Genomic DNA, 21,378 nt, shown 5'->3' on the forward strand with positions numbered 1-21,378 from the left:
CGATGATTGGCTTATACTAGCACAGTCTCGGGTTCAGTTGTGCGAGCACAGGGATCTGGTGCTTCGGCACCTCAGCCAGTTGGGTCTTCCGGTTAACTTGGAAAAGAGAAAACTCTCCCCTACGCAGTGGATCTCTTTTCTCGGTATGGAGTTGGATTCGGTCGAACAGACAGCACGCCTCACAGAGGAACGTGCGCGGTCGGTGCTGAACTGCTTGAATTCGTTCGTACATCAACCGACAAGGTGGTCTATGCTCCCGTCACATGCCGCAACTCGCCTGCCACCTCCTCCTTTTGGAGTTGGAAGGTTCTGAGGTCACTTCGTGCCATTCACATTCTGGGTCTGCTCAACCGTATGGCCAACGAGCTGTCACGAGCTACGCGCCCGGGAGAATGGAGACTCCATCCCCAGACGGTCCAGCTGACTTGGAGACGTTTCGGAGCCACTCAGGTAGACCTGTTTGCTTCTCCAGAAACCTCTCACTGCCAGTTGTTCTTCTCCCTGCTCACTGCCAGTTGTTCTACTCCCTGACCGAGGGAACTCTCGGCACGGACGCACTGCCACACAGCTGGTCGCGGGGCCTGCGCAAGTATGCGTTTCCCCCAGTGAGCCTTCTCGCACAGATGCTGTGCAAGGTCAGGGAGGACGAGGAGCAGCTTGTGGCGCCGCATTGGCCCACTTGGACCTGGTTCCCTGAACTAATGCTCCTCACGACAGCCCCTCCCTGGCAGATTTCTCTGAGGAAGAATCTACTGACTCAGAGATGGGGCACCCTGTGGCACCCACGTCCAGACCTCTGGAAACTTCATGTCTGGTCCCTGGACGGGACGCGGAGGTTCTAGGTGAGACCATCACCATCACTTCGGCGAGAGCTCCGTCTACGAGACACGCTTATGCCTTGAAGTGGAACCTGTTTGTCGAGTGGTGCTCTTCTCACCAAGAAGACCCCTGGAGATGCCCAATCGCTGCTAACCATGACCCCGTGGAAGGGAAGTCGCTAGGGAAGCATGACCTGGTCATCAGGTTTCTTAGGGGGGCGAGAGGTTAAATCCTTCCCGGCCCCTCTCCATACCCTCTTGGGACCGGTCTCTGGTGCTTAAAACACTGCAGCAGGGCCCATTTGAGCCTTTTGCAGTCAGTTGAGCTAGAGTTTCTTTCAATGAAAACTCTGCTCCTGCTTACACTGGCCTCCATCAAGAGGGTAGGGGACCTGCACACGTTTTCGGTCAACGATTCGTGCCTGGAGTTCGGGCCGGCTGACTCCCAGTTAACCCTGAGGCCCCGGCCCGGCTATGTGCCCAAGGTTCCCGCTACTCCCTTCAGGGATCAGGTGGTGAACCTCCAAGCGCTGCCCTCGGAGGCGGCAGACCCAGCCCTAAGCTTTAGAACCTCAGACCAGCTCTTTGTCTATTAGGGAGGCCGGCAGAAGGGGAAGGCCGTCCCTAAGCAGAGGATGGTCCACTGGATTGTGGATGCCATCACCCTGGCTTATCAGGACACTGGAAGGGGCAGCATCCATGGCGCTTTGGTAGGGATCCCAATTCGTCGGTCACCGACGTGACTCGGAGTGACCGACTGAAAGGGAACGTCTCGGTTACGTATGTAACCCTCGTTCCCTGAAGGAGGGAACAGAGACATCACATCCCGTCGCCACGGCTGCTGTACCACCGCTGAGCGGCCGGGTCACCGGCTCGGCTCCTCAGCGAAAACCTGGTATGCATTGCACTGGCTGCCGTTTTATGCTCACGCTGTGATCAGCGGCCGCTGGATGCAATAATTGCATGCCAATGTGCATTGGCTCGTTTAGTTACACTCGAAGTAGATTGGTCTCTCGAAGCGAGATCCCAATTCGTCAGTCACCGACATGCCGTCTCCGTTCCCTCCTTCAGGGAACGAAGGTTACATACGTAACCGAGACGTTCGTTATCGTCTCGTTGTCATCGGTGACAAAAATGTTGTTGACAAGAATTATGCCAAAATTATTCTTCAACTAAATTAACACTGCTAGGAACAGCCTTGGCTCCTAGTTCTTTTCACCTGTCTAAGTAATGGCCGGTGAGGGCAGGGAACCACTCTAGTGTAGTAGAGTCTTGGTCCTGCGCTGTTACTCGAGGAGGTAGAGGAACAGGAGCTGGTTTACTGCCAGGTCTCCAAGACTGGTAGATCAGATCCAGGTAACAGTGCATCCGGGCCACCTGGTTCAGCGTGAAGGAATCTGTGCAGTCATCATCTTTATGGGAACAAAACGAACAAAGACATCTCAGACGTTACACTCATTTTAAATTTATTTCACAGATTTCCTGTCCAAATCAGCACAGACAATGTTAAAAGAGTCTGCAGAAGTCTTCTACGCAGCAGACATTTAGAGTTGATACTGTATACTGTATGTCTCACCAGCATAGCTCATGTAATTGTTGAAGGGGGTGTTTGTGAAATGACGTCTGCCGCAGGTGTCGTTGCCTGGCTCAGGATCTCTGCAGTACTTGTACTTGGGTGTGGGATTTGTATCTACACACAGATCCCCCGTCTCAAGAGACGGCTCAGTCTCTAAGCAGGCATCGTTACAGGACTCCACCTCTGAGATTCCCCTGAAGACATGGTATAGTCCAAGGCTGTGGCCAATCTCATGGATCATGGTGTGAGTGTGGCCAAATGTACCATAAAATAAAGGGTTTAATACAATCCCACCTCAAAAAAGACAGAGCGAGAGCAGGTATTATAAACATCATCATTTTTGGTACCCATTTAATGTCTTTTTTTTCTGATGACAATGAAAGTTGATATGCAATGCTCTTCAAAACTATGCTGAACCAGTGATTGTTATCTGTATTGTAGTGATGCATTTATGTATTTACCTAAATGTGTCAAAGCTTCTTTATCCCAGGGCCAAGTGCCCACACCAGCCACGTCTTCATCAGATGAGTTAGCAAAGAAGATGTTCAAGTGCGTGGATCCATCCAAATTCAAAACCTCTTTCAGCTCTTTCACGTTCATGTAAGCCCTATAGAACAAGAAAGACTTTTTAACACAGGAAATATTCAAAACAGACTGTTTTCAAAATCATATATACTGTAAACCGGACCTTACAATTGCACATAGAATCCTGTACAAAATCATTTTCAGACCAGTTGACTAAGCTGTCTAACATTCACTTATCATGATTATTAAAATGGCAGTATTGATCTTTTATGCCCATTTACAGTGTTTGTAATGCACCAGGTTTTCCTGTTTCTTTCATCAATTTTCACTGCTCCTCCACTGTTGAATCTTAAGCGCCATGACAAAAGAAATCATAGTTGTGAATGTGATGCAAAAATTTTTTTCTGTTGAGCACCTAAATGCAAACAAGAAGTGACTAGTATTGGCTGATACACTAACAAATGACTCTTGTGACCACATCTTTAAAGTCATTTGTTGGGTCACGCAACTTGTGTTTCTGAGTCACTAAAAAAATAACTTGCTCATAAAGATGCGGTCACATTTACCACTGTTCAGTCATTTTTTTGGTGGATGAAATCCAGTAGTTGCAATAGAACTTTACACAATCGGGAATTTCGCATGAGGACGAAAGATATGCCCACACACTTTTCACAGACTTTTTACAGAATTGCTACATTAACCAACAGAAAGCTACTTGTTTTGAAATGAACTTCTGTATGCGCTGTGCTTTAATCTCTATACTATTGACAATATACAATGGACCATTTTTGCCCACGATAATTTACCAAAATGTCACCCAAATTTTTGTGGTTGCACGTTTATTAGCCAGCTCTTTAAATGGGCATTATAACTGAAACATACCCAAATGAATTGGAATGGAATTGAGAGCTTGTGAGTCATAATTGAATCAGATAGAGAAATCTATATCTATATGAATCACTGGATTTACAAGTGGTACATTTTTTTACTCAGCTCTCTAAACATCTAAGAGTGAATATACCCTAGTGAAAAATAAATATACTTAAATGTATTTGAAATACATTTATTCCATGCTAAGTATACTACAAATACATTTACATACATATATACTTAATCAAAATACCCTTTAATAATAGTATACTAAACTGGAACTTAAAGTCTGCTAAATTGGAACAACTAATTTTGTGCTTAATGCACTTCAATTTTGTGGAAGTAGTGCTGAAGTCCAACAAAAGATATACTGAAGTATATCTGATTGAGCTAAAGTGGAACTATTGCAAGTATACTTCAGGTACACTTTAAATATCTTGGATTTAAAGACCGATATCAAGACTATACAGTCCTCATCATTAGTGACAATAAAACACATTTTGGGCTTGATATTAAGAAATGTGCATTGAACACAAGTAGTACTACAAATAAAGTTGAATTATAGTATTTATATCAGTAATTCTCAAGCGATATGTCAGTAAATATGTTAATAGACAATCTATATTTATTATGAAATAAACACATTTTAAATATATTACTTATTTTGGGGTAATTACCAAATTTTGAGGTAATTTTTATTAATGAAATACATCAGTAAGGATTGATAGGAAAGTACAAATAGAAAGTACACAAAGAGCGTGTGTGAGTGTATAAATGTTTGTCAAGAGAAACAGTGTTCTGTAATTTAACGGCTCTAGTGAGGCTGTCACACAGAGTTTGTATTTGGAAGGAAACCTGAGCCCCACTCTGCAGCCAGCGCTGTGGTCAGAGGTCATTGGCCCTGTCTAGTTAGGAATGCATTGTGTCATTTGGATAGTTCCAAACACGGCCCCCTTAAAATGCTTATTATTTCACCTCAAACACACTGGGCATGTTATTCCCATGCAAGCCTTTCCCCTGCAGTGATAACTGTCATGCAAGTCAAACAAAGACAAGCCTCTCTGGAGTGATGAATGCTGGCTTGCTGGAGACATACATTTCCATAAGTACAACAGCATGTAACCATGCATATATTCATATTTGCGCAGACATATAGGATTTCATATCGCCTCTCCGCTAACCTCCTCTGTCTTTACGGGAGGCCCTGCTTAATTCTCTCAAAACATTTCCCTTTTGAAAAATGCTGGAACAAAAATGAACACAAGCGGTGCTTAGTTCCTAACTCCAATGCTTTCAAATGTAGTAAACACCCACCTCCACTATTCATTGAGAAAAAAAAAAACAGCCAGGTCTCATTCTTCGTCTTAAGAGCAACATCTGTTAGCTAGTTCACCATGAGGGCCAATTAAACATGGTATCTGTTGTCATGCTGCTAAGCCCTGGGTTAGCTGAGACATTATGAAAATGCATGTATTACTTTGTAGTTGTTCTTGATGTATTACCTTCTAAGGAAGACGTGGGTTAAAGAGACATGATGACCATTTCCTGGTATTTATTTTCTCGTAAGCCTTATACCGTGGCACTACGTCTTGTAAAGCCATCACTCTCTGGCATAAAAGAGAAACACTAGAAGCCTCATGACAGTTCAAAAGAAGGAGAGTAAGTCTAGTAAACACACTTTTGCATTTCACTACTGGACAACATTTCCAATCATAAAGCATGGTGCTTATTGTACATCCCAACACCAATCAGGCAGTTATATTGTCTATATACTACTTTATAGACTAATTGAGATTTTTAATGTTTTTGCAAGAATTCTCTTATGCTTACACTCTAAAAAATACTGGGTTGTTTCGACCCAATTTTGGGTCAAATATGGACTAACCCAAATGTTGGGTTAAAAAGTTAATTTAAAAATGTAACTAAAATTTAACCCAACAGTTGGGTTAGTCCATATTTGACCCAAAATTGGGTTGAAACAACCCAGCATTTTTTAGAGTGTATTAAGGCTGCATTTATTTGATCAGAAATGCAGTAAAACGGTAATATTGTAAAATGTTGATACAATTTAAAAAATGCTGGTTTCTTTTAATATTTTTTCAAATGTAATTTATGCCTCTGCTGGCAAAGCTGAATTTTCAGCAGCCATTACTCCAGTCTTCAGTGTCACGTGATCCTTCAGAAATCATTCTAATATTCTAATAACTGAAGATTAAAAACACAGGATTAAAAATTAAAACACAAGATTGAAGATTAAAAAATAAATAAAAACATTCTCATCATAGAAGTGTATTCAAGTCAGTATATGTATGAAATGCATTTTTCAACAATGTATTTTACTTACATATTTTTGAATAAATGACTACATCTGAAAAAAAAAACGTACAGTTGTCATTTTATTGACCCATCTATCACTACTTTGTGTCTGAAAGCGAAAGAAAGGGACGTGATAATGTTGCACAAATATGAAAAAAAAAAAAAAAAACATGGCAGAGAGTGTGATGTTCTCTAGGCAGAACATTGATGATTAGTTGTGGTGGTGACGCTACAAGCCAACACAGCTGCCAATGAGATGCAGCACAGTGTGGAAACATCTTGTGTGGTACAGACCTCAAATTACCTGCTTCATTCCACACATATTCAGAAAACAACTCATAACTGAATAGATATTCTTACAAGCAACATTACTGTGAAGATCACAGTAAAGAAACATTCACTTTTTGACTTATAAGCATGCATCTTACTGGTTTTTCTTGACTCAGACTAGTGAAAATGCACCAAAGTAAACCTATATATAGTGGAATACTTGAAATGACATCACCTTTTTATAAAAAAAAAAAGTCAAGAATGGAAAATGAAAAGAAACTGTAGTATGCAGTATCAAAAGGCGGCAGAGGTTCGCTTGTGAAACCGTGGAAGCCAGCTCAGGGGACAAATCTAAGGAGAACAGATGATATAAGGTTTCCCTCCTAATAATTTCAAGAATTTCATTATTTCCTATGAAAATATTTGGCTGGCTTTTTGGCTGTACAGAAAGGGAAAAAAAGAGGTCAGGGAGTTTCATGGCGAGATAAATAAGTCAGCTATAGAGTAAGTGCAAAAAGAACTTGTTTTTTAAAACATAGGCCTCTGCTTTAATAAAAGTTCCACTACTGTAGGTCAAAGCCACCTAATCTGAGTTCAATTAAGTTTAATCCACTGGCTCACTTAGAAAAACACAACATGAATCAGATGTGGACGTAGGCCTACTACAAAAACAGCAGGCCAAAGTATGCATCTGTCCAGCCAAAGTATGCAGGCATCAGTGGTCATGTATTGCACAATGCTGCTCAGGATCATTTGAGGCTTTTTTCTCCTGATTCTGCTGAGTAGAAAAGTTGGTGACACTGGCAGTACAACGTTTGAAGCCACATAATGAATCACTAGCCTCACATTCGGAGGTGATCATCTTTAAGAATGCCAAAATTGTCTTCCAGGATGTCTTAAAAGAAGCCAGTCCGTTCACATCTCCACATGTAGAGTACGGGCTTGTGTCTTACATCCAGATGTACCGAGTGTGGTTTCGCGTAGAGCTGCTCGGGGTGGGTTGGCATGGCAGTGTTCACCAGTTGACTGAGAGGGCTATAATTTTCTCAGCCTTTCATGGATCTTTTCATCAGCTCCAAGTACATAAGAGGAGTGATCAATCATCTATACAATTAGCATCATGCACAACCAGGCGTGAAGTTCACAGGCTCGTGGGATAATTTGTAGCTGACCTCTGCAGGAATAATATAATTCACAGACAGTTACCATAAAAGGGGCTAGAAGAGAGGAGGATACATTTATGCAAGGTCCACGGAAAACAAGGGCTGTTTGATATATGAAGAATATTGTACTAAAAGAATACAGTAAACAATCACTGTCACTGTAGCCTCTCAGAAAAAAAATCTACCGTTTTAGTATGGATGTTCCTATGTACATCTGAGACTGTTTTCCACAGGAAACACCTGCCCAAAGTCATAAAAAACATTCATTTCTGAACTGTCTATTCCTACAGTATGTCCTCCATTACTTCCACCTTCTGTCATCTTTTATACTACCCTCTCAGAAATATGGCTAATATGGTACAAACAAGAGATGTTTTTTATTTGTATTTTACCCCCTTGATGTTTACTTCTAAGCTTAGTAATTTTATTTAACCAAAAACTACATTCTACACAAATCTATATATGCACTGTTATGTGTATATTAAAAATGATTAAATGTAAGTACTCCTTGTTTTTTGTGAAAAACTATGGAGTCTCTAAAGGGACATGGTCATGGTTGGGGAAAATATAAATAAATACAAAATTAGTTGGGAGAGAAAATTATATTTCACGCTCTTGCAAATCTTCGCTTTCCCCCAAGAAACTTTGTGTTAGCTCAGAAAAGTTTTAATGGAAATAATATTTCATTGTTTTTGTGAGTGAATGTAAGCAAAGGAAAAATAATTGATATAAAATTTTCCCTGAAAAATCTGAAAAGCATGCTTTGATCATTTTTAACAATTTTAGTGTTATGCATTAAACACTGCAAATCTGTAAATGTGGCAACAGTGGCGGTTTCAAAAATATTATCCTTAAAAAATCAGCCCTTTGAGCTATTTCAAATACATAAATATAGAGATATATTGAATATTGAAAGCTGTATCCCCAGGCTTACATTCATGCTGACTCAACATGAGCTGTGTACCATCACATTTGATGCGGACAGCCAGACACACAAACACTGACACTGCAACAAAGCATCAGCATTATCTGGTCCTCATAAATCTCTCCCTTTATTTCAGAAGGCAAATATGTTTGAAATACAATTAAAGCTCTGAAACTAGTTCATTGCAAGTAAGTGTGTCCAGTGCTGTTAATGCAGTGGAGTGGAAGTCCCCAATGAAAAGGGCCCTGAACACAAATGAATCAGATGGCCTCACAGTGGCAGGTTAAAGGACTATTTAATTGCTGCAGTTTGAAAAGAGGAAATCCTTCTGTCCCACAGGCTTAACTCTTTATCCAAACCTACTTCTGAACATCAGGGGTTGGACCCTGTGGTTGTGTGCCTGACGTTGTATGCAATGAAGAAAGAGACAGATCTCCATCGCTTTTTTAGGTTGCCACTTGTGTAGACAGGTGGTTTCTCAAGCCTCCAGAAGAATATAAAAAAAGGTGCTAAGAGTGTGCTTTTCCTGTCCAAATCCTTGATAAGGTAACCGGCTATTAGCCGGCTTAGTTTACAAGCCGAGTGGCTTAGATTATGCTGTTTTAAACAGGGCTAATAGAGACACTCTTATTATTAGAGTTGGATCTCCTCTTCAAGAGAGCACTGGATAAAGCAGGAGAGCAAAGCAGGAGCAACATACTGTACCTTTGACTATTCTGAGACAAACAAGGATGCACTCGAGATATGCTGTTAGGAAAGCAATGCATTTCTTTTCTCCCTGCAGTGTTGTGACCTTTGAATCCTCAGAGATCAGTGAAAGCACTGCACCTAAGCTAAATACTGCAATTCAGTTGAATTTATTCCTGTAATTCATGTCAATTCAGGTAGAGACGACTATGTTTATATAAAATCTGCATAATGTCTGAACCAAAACCATTAAAGAAGCAATGATGTCACTCTCTTTTTGACACTGAGAACTCGCCTGAAGTGCTTGAAAATGAGCCAGATGTACGGGTCTTGACTCATGCAATTATACAGACTTGACTCATTTTTATACTGTCTCGCTCTACCATCGTTTCTCTCACCAGCTCTGCAGTCTTGGGGTGACCCAAAAGTATCATTTAAATGCACCAGCTTAAAGTGCATATAGAAAATGTGATGTCTTGGTCAGTGGCCCCTAGTGAAAAATAAATATACTAAACTGTATTTGGAATACATTTAGTTCATGCTAAATATGCTACTTTATACTTTACAGTTTCACGCTCCCTAAATATGATACTAAACAAAGCAAACTGATTGGTTGCTTTACATGTCTGTCAGACATCCTCTTGGGCGATTTTTAGCCATTTAAAGCGGCTATGGAGTCTGAACCTTCTGCCATCAGTCTGAAGTTCTGGCAATGCGAGACTAAGTTAGAACTAACACTGCTTTATAATAGCAACCTGTCTCTGAGCTATTTGCTTTAAGATAAAGGCATCTAAATTATTATTAGCTAAAACCCAATTCAGTATATGGCATACATTACCAAAAGAATACAGATATGAAAAACAGGTTAATATAACCCAGATGTTCTGTTGAAAGTTGCAGATTTTAAAGTTGACTGCAACATCTGCATGAGTCTTAGGCAAAAACAGATTCACCACAGCATTTGATTTCATTGTTCTGTTCTTGCACAACTCTTTGTTCATGCATTCTTGTACAATCAAAAAGGAATGTCAAATCACTTCGTTATGCAGCCTTCGGCAAAGCTCTCCAGACATACCATAATCAAATCAAAACAAGCAACAAGCTGGAGTGCTCTCCGCTTGACCACACGCTCTAGTCTCATCTCACACATGAACACACACAAACGTCAATAGGACAAACTGCAATTATGGTAACTAAAAACAAATACAGTGAACTAAGGATCTGTAACCACAGACGGACAGGAAGCAGTGTGATTGTGCAATTTTGCAAGCAGTACCACAATTTCAATGAGGTTACAAACCTGGAACCAATATTTTAAATTATAGAACCTCTCAAAGGTAAGTGATGCCTTTTATATATAATTTGTTCAGATTTACAGATATTGAATATGCAATCATTCAGATTCTGTTTCCTGAGAATAAAACTTTCATCTTGGACCTTGACATGTCTCTCTTTTTTTTTTATCTGGCACAGATCCCTAGCTGTCCTTAAATACCCTTGTTAGTTCTGATCAAATACACTAAACTGCATTAAACGATAATTAGCGGTTTTGCTTTCAAGAATCTGCTGCAGACATACAGTGGGTTTCAAAAGTCCTCCTGTGAAGATGCTTTATGTAATACAGTTGTTTAATTCCAAACACATTATCAGCACAGCGTGATACGTTGTATTGGAAAAGTTAACATGAACTTTATAACCGTTTGAATGGACACTTGTTTCCGCCAGGATTCAAGGTACGGTAATTGTGAAAAAATGTAATTGCGACTTTTACTTCACAATTTTCCCGCAATTATGATGTAAACTGGGAATTATGAGATCACTGTAAATTTCAATATGTTAACGTTACTTGAAAAAATCTTACAAAATTACGGTCTCAGAAAAATCTAGTTAAGTTTGCTCAATATATTCAAGTTTACTCAGAAGCCAATTTATGAAAACTTGTAAGTAACAAGATTTTTTTCAAGTAAGGCTGTAATTCTGAGTTTATATCTTGCAACTCTGACCTTTTTTCTTTGAATTAAGTTTAGGCTACATCTCACAATTCTGTTTTTTTTTTCTGACACGGAATAAAAAGAAAAAAAAAGTAATTGCGACTTTTATCTTACAATTGTCTTGTATTCCTCTGAATTCCAAGTTTATATGTCACAATTCTGACTTTCTGAGAATTGCTAGAAAAAAAGTCTGAATTGTGAGATAAAAAGTTTTTTATTTTATCCTGTGGCAGAAACAAGCAGCATTGACCTGCATAAGATCAAACCGCATTATCATGTTCTCCAGTATTGAATCATATGATCAATATGTAACGTTAAAGCCTGTGTTATACTTTCCGCTAGGGTCCGCTATGGCATGCGTGACGTAAAAATCGTCATCGGAGAGTGTGCGAGGCTCTGCGCGGACATGCCCGTGCCTCCCATTTTTTGTGACCAGTAGGCTACTGCGCATGCGCAGGCTGTGTGAAGAAGCCCGTTGCTACTCGAACCTGTACAATCCGTGATAAAACTATATAAAGACAGCCAGATGTACAATAACTCAATTGTAATTGTTTGTTCACATGTTTGTTTATTGTTCAAGCTGATCTACTACGCATGTATGGAAAACGTCCTCGGAGCAGACCATCAGCGTATGCTTTCGGTAGTATAAATACAGGTAGTCTGCGTCCGCGCTGTCCGTGTACACGTCCGGATTGCTCACGTGGAAAGTATAACACAGGATTTAGTCCTAACCAGTGTTTGAAGTGGGCCGGTACGCAGTAGTCTTTAGCGTACTGGCACTTTTTCGTGCATACCGGCATTTCTGACATGTTGCCGGTACTGAGTCAAAGCGTCAGTGTCTGGGTGATTAGAAATGACACTATAAAGCACACTACCCAGGAGGTCATTTGAAACCGGTAACCTTCTGGAAAGTTCAAGATGCCAGTAAGGGAATGCATTAGTAATAAGTAGTGATGCAGAGAAAACACGGACGATTTCATTAGAGATGGCGGAGAGAATAGTGACTCGCGTCCAGATGGAAGTAAATTATTCTTTTCAGCATGTATTTGGCTTAAAAGCACGAGTGTTTTATAATGAATGCCGGCTGAAGGTGTTTTTAGATCATGCGCTGGTCAGTGGTTTAGTAATTCTGAATGGATCCGTACAGTAGCATGTACAGTCAGGTTAAGGCATCAGGTTTAGTGGTCTTTTGGCGTCTCCCTGTGGTCCTGTTTGGTATCGCAGCTTAACTGGTGCTTATTTATATTAAAAATGCTCTAAACACATTTCTTTCTGCATTATATACATACATTTGAAATTATGAAAATGTATTTATTTATGTTGGGGTTTTTTTTGGACGGGGTTGGGGGGGGTACCAGCACTTCGTTTTTTCAACTTCAAGCACTGGACATATTAGAGTTAAAGGTTTTTACATAGGAGAATTTGGATTTCTCTTTTTATTAGACCATAAATCAGAAATATCCAGAAAATAAAAAATAAAAAAATGTCACCATCTATAGGCTTAAAATGTGTAAAATCGATCAGGCAAATTATATGAACAAAACCCCCTGTCAAACCTTCAGAATATTGATAGGAATAAAACTGTAAAGTTTTAGTGAAGATTTCTGACTGAAAAAACTCATTTTGTGAAAACGATTATATATATATATATAAATACATTTGGAATTATGAAAATTTATATATTTATTTTTTCCACTTCAAGCACTGGTCCTAACAGATGAGGTAGATTCCAAAGTAAATAAAACAACACAGTTTATTAAAAAAAGCAACAGAAGGTAATCCAAAATGTACACCAAGCTACGAAACAATGTACATAGCACAAACAATACCGAAAAACTGAGAAGTGAACCCAGAGGAACTTAAATACGCAGAGATAAACTAAAAGGTGAACAGGTGTGCTGATTAATGAATGTCCAGGATACTGATGAGTGGCAGGAATAAATAAAGGAATAAAGGAAGCAAGAAGGTGATGTGAAACAACCTAAAAGTCCATGATAATGAAACTAAAAGAACACACAATGTCACAAATGTACTTATTTGATAAGTGGCCAAAAGAAGTGAAGAATCATAAATATTTATTATAATGTATACGCATTATTTGTAACATTCCTTGGTTTAATTTTTTCCCCAAAATTTTTAAACTTTATTTCCAGATTTAAATTCCATTTTGAATCAAAGATTGTCAGTGTAACCTCCGACTTTTGAACCCCACTGTATGTCACAAAACCTGCAGAGTGTGTATGGCTACAGGAACTGTTGCTGAGAAAGGAGAAGAGTGGAAAAGAGATCTTTGGTTTGTCCCACCACCCAGAGAACAAATACAGAGCTTTACCCCAACAGTATCCAGTGCCCCCATAACCTCAACATATTTCTGGAAGGTTCTTTTTCCTGAGCAGGACTCCCAGAAGAGTCTCTAATGCTGTAAGTAATAGAGTTGGAGATTCTGCTCTAAGCTGTGATTGGCTCCTCTGTTTGTCCAGGGGGACACAGTTTCCATTCCCACTTACTCTCTATCAAATCACTTTTATAAGCTTACAAAAAAGGAGAACTATGTCTAGAATCTCCTCAGTCTTCACATCTGGTCACCACGAGAGTAATTCAATTCACCCACAGAGTAAAACGTGATTGGTTGCCAAGCTCTGATTCGATGCCAAAATGGACTCCAGGGACACATGAAACACATAAGAACAGGCCTGAATCTCACTAGTACAGACACACCAAACCGTAGGGCCGAGACTCATCCTTCACCGTGTTTTACTGTCCCTCAAACTGCATCCATCCCTGTATACGTTAATTCATGCTCCAGAACTCTGACTCTGGTTCAGCAGTTAAGATGTTTTTAGGACGTCAAGTTATAATACATTAATGGAACAGAATTAAAATAGCTGAAAGCTTCACACATAGGAATGAAAATTATAGTGCCCTTGAGTTCGTGTCTGGTACTTCCAAAATCTTTAAACAGCTGTGAAGAAGAAAAAACTGTTGTACATGGGTCAATGAGAAATAAGAGTGTCCAAGATAAAGAAAGGTTTATCTTTAAATCAGGTTATATAATTCATGTTGAATTCATATGGTTTTAACTTTCATAACATTTACAACAAAAGTTCTAATTTAATGATTGTAAAAATGTAATGTGGTGTAACCATCAAGTAACACCTTGAATTACATGTACACACTGTAAGCAAAACGTTTTTATATATTATTTGTTCATAAACATCATCATTTTTGGGGAGTCACACCACATGATATTTTACAACCTGAGATAATCTAGCCTTGCCATAACAAAGTAATTTCAATGTCATTCTTTTAACAAGGTTTATTTTTCATTATGACATCCTGAAATGTTTGAGTTTATGGCCCCAAAAAACTGCATTTTAAAGTCTTTTTGAATAAATTAATAGATAATATTAACAAATTTTTAAAAAGAGCGTTTTAAAAGCATTTTAAGCTGATAAAACCTACTGTATCATATTTAGTACACAAATTTCTAAGGTCTCTAAATGATGACAATGATTAAAACTTTGCTGAAAAACCTTGATCGTTTTACTTTTTTTGCAAGTAAAAGGTCATTTAGTACAATTCTAAAAATGTTCCCCTTCAGGTCATGGTTCATGTCTTTTTGATGTGAAATCTTTAATGATTTTCATAAAGTTAACATAAGAATAACTTTTATATTGTTAGTAATCAAGATGAGCACTTGCTGGACTGAAGCAACTTACATTTATTTTTAGAATAATTGGAATTAAGTGACATATGACACTAAAGGCTTTTGAGGAACGTTTATTTGTAATATATTTGCATTTGTTTTATTTATATTTATATTATCTTTCAACCATCACTGCAATAAAATTAAAACTACAGCATAAAGCATTTAATCAGCATCTAGACATATTATTGGCAGATATAGCGCAACAATTGATATTATTATGAATTTTATCTAAGTAGTTTGCTACACTGTTGCAAAGACTGAATTATATTAGTTATCACAATTTCATAATAATTTCTGGCCATATAAATATCAGCAACTGCACCAATTTACATATTGTTGCTCAGTTTGGGCCTCTGAATAAAATTGAGTATGAGCTCCATTTTCTCCTATATCATACTATATGAGCCGTGCAATCTTTATCAGATGTTGTTTTAAATAAACTGCTCCTTTAAAAAAAAAAAAAAAAGATTTTTCTGACTATTATTTTGAATGTCAGGCTTTACAGGGTTAAGCTGTATGGGATATAGTCTGTTATTTACATGTTTAATGAATAACTAAACTAATTATTGGGAGAAAGGTCTGAACTAATAATTATTTTCAACACTCTGTGTATCACTGAATAGGTTTGAAATAGCAGTTGAGAATTACCTGTGGGGTGATGCAGGATTAAAGCAGGTCTTGGTGACATCAGTGATGTTGGGGTTGCAGCAGTCCCCATGATCATAATAGAAATTGTCCCAGTTACACTCTGGGTCACAAACCCCGTTCCCCTGCTTGTATTCGGGGCAGCGTGCGCCCTGCCTCTTACAGTATCCGGCGTCAAAGCCAGTAAGAGTGTGGTTACATTCTGGATCGCACTCTTCATCGCCCACTTTGCTGATATCACAGTTGGCCAGTATTAGGCGGTTACGTAAGGACGAGTTGTATACGTTGTGAATTGTGCGCTCCCAGGAGATGTTGTAGACGCGGAAAGCATTGTTCAAGTGCTGGTGCTGAAGGTTGATCTGGTGGTCTGTAATCGTCGGCCACCGTCCGTCATCGTCGTAAACGTTTATCACTCGGTAGCGCACCGTCTTGGGTTTGCGGAAGCTCCAGAGCTGGTAGTAGTTTGTAATCACCTCCACATTGTCACACACAGTCTGTCCGCAAGGTGGAGGTTTCAGTGCAGCATCACTGAGGACAGCCGCCAGGCTCCGGTCTGAGTCCTCCAACCGGGGGAAACTGCCATCTTTCACCGTCAGCCACCGTCTTGACATGCTCTCGAAGTTCTCATGGACGACCAGCTGAGAGAGGTCACCAAACTGACCCAAACTGAGACCCATGTATCTAATGATCTCACGTTGACTCAGAGCCCGATGCCACAAGCTCAAGTGTTCCATTGTTCCCCTGTAGTTGTGGTTTAATGCATTGCCACCGATCATGAGCACCTTGCACTTCTTGGTAAGGGGGCTAAAAATCTCACCAGATTGATCTCGACTTACAGCAACCTGCGCCCCATTTACATACAGCTTCATAAAGAGACCGTTGTAGGTGACGGCCACGTGTGACCATTGATTGGGAGTGTAGGGTGCATTGGAGGTGATTGTGGTGAGCTTGTGGGCTCGGTCTGTCTTGAGGGAGAAGAAGACACGAGGGTCACGGTTGGCTTGGTCGCTGACCGCTTTGATGCCAAGTAACCATCCTCTATCACTGGATGCGTAGAAGCATTTATCATAGAGACCTGTGGGAAGATGACAGGTATTAGATACAAGAACAAGCAGAGAATTATGTACAGTGTGGTCCAAAAAACCCACAATTTAAGTGAAAATTAAAAAAATCTACATGAATTTTAGGAATTTACAGTATCTGATGTTAGTGTTGCTTTAATGACAGATGTTTTCAAGCTCTGTGAACGCCACATGTAAAATCGTATGTTCATGTTCTCCAGCATGTTTTGAGATAATCCAAAAAGATCCAATTGAAACAAGAACATCTGACTAATTAGTGACAAAAATAGTGCAGAATTGTATATATTCCTTATTCATTTTCATCTAATTGCTACTTTGTATTTTTTCTAAATCTTAAACCTTTATTTCATTTATTTAACTTTATTTGTTTGCCATTCAAAAGTTTGTGGAAAGTAAGACTTTTTACAATGTTTTTTTTTTAAGAAGTCTCTTATGCTCACCAAGGCTACATTTTTTTAATACAGTAAAGGCAGTAATATTGTGAAATATTATTACAATTTAAAATAACTATTTTCTTTTTTTGAAGCACTTGAAAATTGAATCTATTCCTATAATGGCAAAGCTGAATTTTCAGTCTTAAGTGTCAGATGATTCTTCAGAAATTGTTCTAATATGCTGATTTGGTGCTTAAGAAACATCTTTCATTATTATCATATTGAAAACAATTGCTGAATATTTTTGTGAAAATACATGTGATATATTTTAGGGTTTTGATGAGTAGAAAGTTCATCTTTCCTGTCACTTTTGATCAATTTAATGCATCCTTGCTGAATAAAAGTATCAATTTCTTTTAAAAAACTATATACAAGAACATCTGACTAATTAGTGACAAAAATAGTGCAGAATTGTATATATTCCTTATTCATTTTCATCTAATTGCTACTTTGTATTTTTTCTAAATCTTAAACCTTTATTTCATTTATTTAACTTTATTTGTTTGCCATTCAAAAGTTTGTGGAAAGTAAGACTTTTTACAATGTTTTTTTTTTAAGAAGTCTCTTATGCTCACCAAGGCTACATTTTTTTAATACAGTAAAGGCAGTAATATTGTGAAATATTATTACAATTTAAAATAACTATTTTCTTTTTTTGAAGCACTTGAAAATTGAATCTATTCCTATAATGGCAAAGCTGAATTTTCAGTCTTAAGTGTCAGATGATTCTTCAGAAATTGTTCTAATATGCTGATTTGGTGCTTAAGAAACATCTTTCATTATTATCATATTGAAAACAATTGCTGAATATTTTTGTGAAAATACATGTGATATATTTTAGGGTTTTGATGAGTAGAAAGTTCATCTTTCCTGTCACTTTTGATCAATTTAATGCATCCTTGCTGAATAAAAGTATCAATTTCTTTAAAAAAACTATATATATATATATATTTTTTTTTTTTTTTTTGAATATCCCTAAATATGAAACCTTTCTGTTCAGTAAATTTGACTTTGAATGGCAGATTTTCACTGTGTTCTTTTAGACTTCCGTATATGTTTTATCAGGTTTTCTGGTCAATAAATGCTAGACACAAATAACACATATTGATTTATCCAGAAGTATAATGAAAGGTGCACAGTAGTAGTTCAGCAAACTGACTGAAGCAACACCACAGACCGCAGCCTGATGCGGAGAGTGACGAAAAACTCTAGGTGTTTGTTCAGAAACAACGTAGTTCCCATGATCAAATCATTGCAACAGTCCAGTCCAAGGACTACAGGCCTACGAAAAAGCATCTGCAAGCAATCAGGCCCAGACAGTGTGGTCGTGTATCAACAGAGCAAAGGTTAGTTGAATTTTCAGTCTATTTTCTTGAAATGTGCCTCAGCAGTAGGGATGTTTGAAATCAAAAATGGTCCTTTTTCGGCACAGTCCATATTATGATAGGGGCTCTAAAACCCTTTCTTCCTATTTCGTTTGGAAGCCATGCGCTGAGCTACAGAAGGAAACGTATTCTAACATTTAATGGGTACACGTCCTTCATAATCGAGTGCGTAAAAATGGATTTCATAGGAATCACTGTATTTCAATACTGCAGAAATCAGATATAGGGCATATTCAACATTTTTAAGTATTACATTTCATTTCAATTTAATCAAACAAGTCCTACAAATCCACACAAGCAGTGCTGCTTAATCCAGCGAGTTGCTGAGCAATGAAACCTGAAGTCGAAGACAGAAAGTGAGGAACTGTGACCCTCGTTCTGTCTTCTGCATGAGGAAGTCTCTCGTCTCCCACAGCGGAGAGAAGTGTGTTTGTTAGAGGTAATTGGTGAAACTCAGTTAGGGCGAATAAGTAGTAAAGCGTTACCGGGGTAGCAGAGGAAAATATTACTATGCTAGATTACTACTTACACTATGTAACATAACTCCAAATTTACACATGCCTCGTCAACAGGGAAACGCATTTGAACCGAACTGCTTCAATCCATTTACTGAAGCTGAATGCATGAGGATCTTTTGACTGCTAGGACTGACCACTTTAAAGAGATCATTCATTCGGGAGCGCCTTACTAAAGAGCAGACAGGAGCATGTACTTCCCTCTCACTTCTAGGCTGCCAGCAGAACCACTGCCAGCATCTATAAAAATAAATTGTGCCATAAAACTGAGGAAATTACAATCTGTGAAATCCTGGAATGAGACCACTAAGTGGGAAATAACAAACAGGTACATTTCTTGCCAGCACCGAACTTTAGACATGCAAGGGGCTCAGTGTAGGGAATCAATGAATGATGGATGCACTAGAAAATGCTAATTTTATACTGATCACAACTGAGATTTCATTAAAACCATCAGTGCATAATAAATAGCATACACAGCTTTAACTGAGATAATGCATTAAATACTAATGTATGATCAACAGCGTGGGGAAAAAGTCTTGCACGCAAATACAAATGCTGCTTGCTTTGCAAATTAGCTTACTTTATGAAATCAATCCAGTCATTAAACTAAGTACATGCTGAAGTTAAAATGTAATTTTGGAAATGAATGCAGCTGGCTCCTCGTGCCGAATATGGTGTTCCTTCTAATCCTTTCCAATATTTCAAGAAAGCATCCATTTTGAGTTAATTCAATCTCAGTATCCAGAACCATGGACAGTGCACTACAAAGTGAGCATTATGAAATGAAAGACAAGTGCAGCAGCTGTTTGAAAAAATGTATATACACCTGTAGTGTCTATACTAATATTAAAACATCTGTAAGGGTATACTGAATTTTCTTAAGTTGATGAGTTGTTGACTCATTTTATGTTAGATATGGGGTCAATATATCCTTTTAAAGTGCAAACATATATATTTTTTTAATTATATTTCCACTCACACAGTATTATTAAGACAAAATGTTATTTATCAGTACAATAGGTAACACTTTACAATAAGGTTCCATTTGTTAACATTAGCTAACCATGTTAGTTAACAAGAGCTACCATAAAATGAAACTATTTCTAAAACATTTATAAATCGTAGTTAATGTTAATTCTAACATTTTACTATTAAAATCAAAAGTTGTATCTGTTAATATTATTTTATGGGCCTCAGCTTACATTAACTAACAAGGAACAGTTGTATTTTTATTAACTAATGTCAACAAAGATGAATTTATATCATATATAAACACATATATACTGTATATTTTCAATTTATATATATTTTTTATTTATTGCTATATTTGTATTAGCCTATATATATTAATATATTTATTAATATATTTAAAAATAAATCTCATCTTCATAAACCTCTCACAAAGTATATTTTACTATTGCAGAAACATGAAATATCTGTTAACAACCAAACATAAATCATCCTGCTTAGTAACATGATAATAGAATATTTAAATATTTATGGCCATCATTACAAACATCTAAGTGGTGCTATTGATAGTTTTATGAGGTGCTTATTAAGTTATTGTAATGTGCCATAAAATATCCCATCCCACTGTGTACTACACAGCGACCTCAATGACAACAATGAAAAGCAAAATGTATGAATTTACATTTAAAATCAGACTGCGTTCAACTTCGGACTTACGTCAGCAGACATACCGTAAAACCTCTAGTAAAAATGTCATCTGTCTGAAAACAGTCTCAGCGCCTCTCTGTGCGCTCTTGCGTCTGAGGATCTGATTGACTGAAAGCAGGAGTTCGTTCCATGATGTTTTGTGACAAGGACTGTAATATCTTTACAAGAACAAGCAATAACAAAACCGCTTGAAGAAAGGATGGACAAGGCACTAATTTTACAATCCATCCATCTGGACTGACACTTAAAGCATTTCCTTCTCATAATCCTATACCTGAAGAATTCTGATTCCAAAACAGCACATATTTGTGGGTTAAAACCCGACAGCAGATATACGAGGGCCACAACTTAGACGGACCGCAAACATTTAATGCTTTGTTTAAAACGAAACTTGCTAAACAACACTATTAGATGCGCAGTCGGAGAAGCTATATAAACTCTGCCAGCGCCCCCTTGTTGCTTCTTAACGTTACTGTGACTAAGGAGATCATTTTGAGGACAGAGGAGTGGACTAATGTTAGATGACTCACTGACAAGATGTATTCAATCAATCCATTGTCATGCAGCCCTCTGGAGATATAACGCTTATTTAAAGACGACGTACCCAACTGTATATAATTCCATTAATTTGCAATGTCCTGAGTCTACAATTTGCAATTTAAATCATGCATCTTGAAATCTATCACTGAATTGCATGTGCATGACTCACTAATTATTTTATTTTATTTATATATATATATATATATATATATATATATACACACACACACACACACACACAAAGAGT

The 21,378-nt window shown here is 38.1% G+C and overlaps 1 protein-coding gene across 2 annotated transcripts in view; it reads right to left on the reverse strand.

Moving 5' to 3' along the window:
* The window catches only part of LOC107665047 (pappalysin-1-like), an 85,031-nt gene that overhangs the window by 61,707 nt on the left and 1,946 nt on the right, over positions 1–21,378 (reverse strand). For both annotated transcript variants that reach the window (XM_016455791.1, XM_016455790.1), the window contains exons 2-5: positions 15,499–16,570; positions 2,856–3,001; positions 2,395–2,688; positions 2,038–2,230 (exon numbers count right to left, since the gene is read on the reverse strand). In XM_016455791.1, coding sequence (XP_016311277.1) covers positions 2,038–2,230; positions 2,395–2,688; positions 2,856–3,001; positions 15,499–16,570 — 1,705 coding nt within the window. The remainder of the gene's footprint in view (positions 1–2,037; positions 2,231–2,394; positions 2,689–2,855; positions 3,002–15,498; positions 16,571–21,378) is intronic.

This window comes from Sinocyclocheilus anshuiensis, unplaced genomic scaffold (assembly GCF_001515605.1).
Source record: "Sinocyclocheilus anshuiensis isolate Anshui unplaced genomic scaffold, SAMN03320099.WGS_v1.1 scaffold399, whole genome shotgun sequence".
Lineage (NCBI taxonomy): Eukaryota > Metazoa > Chordata > Actinopteri > Cypriniformes > Cyprinidae > Sinocyclocheilus > Sinocyclocheilus anshuiensis.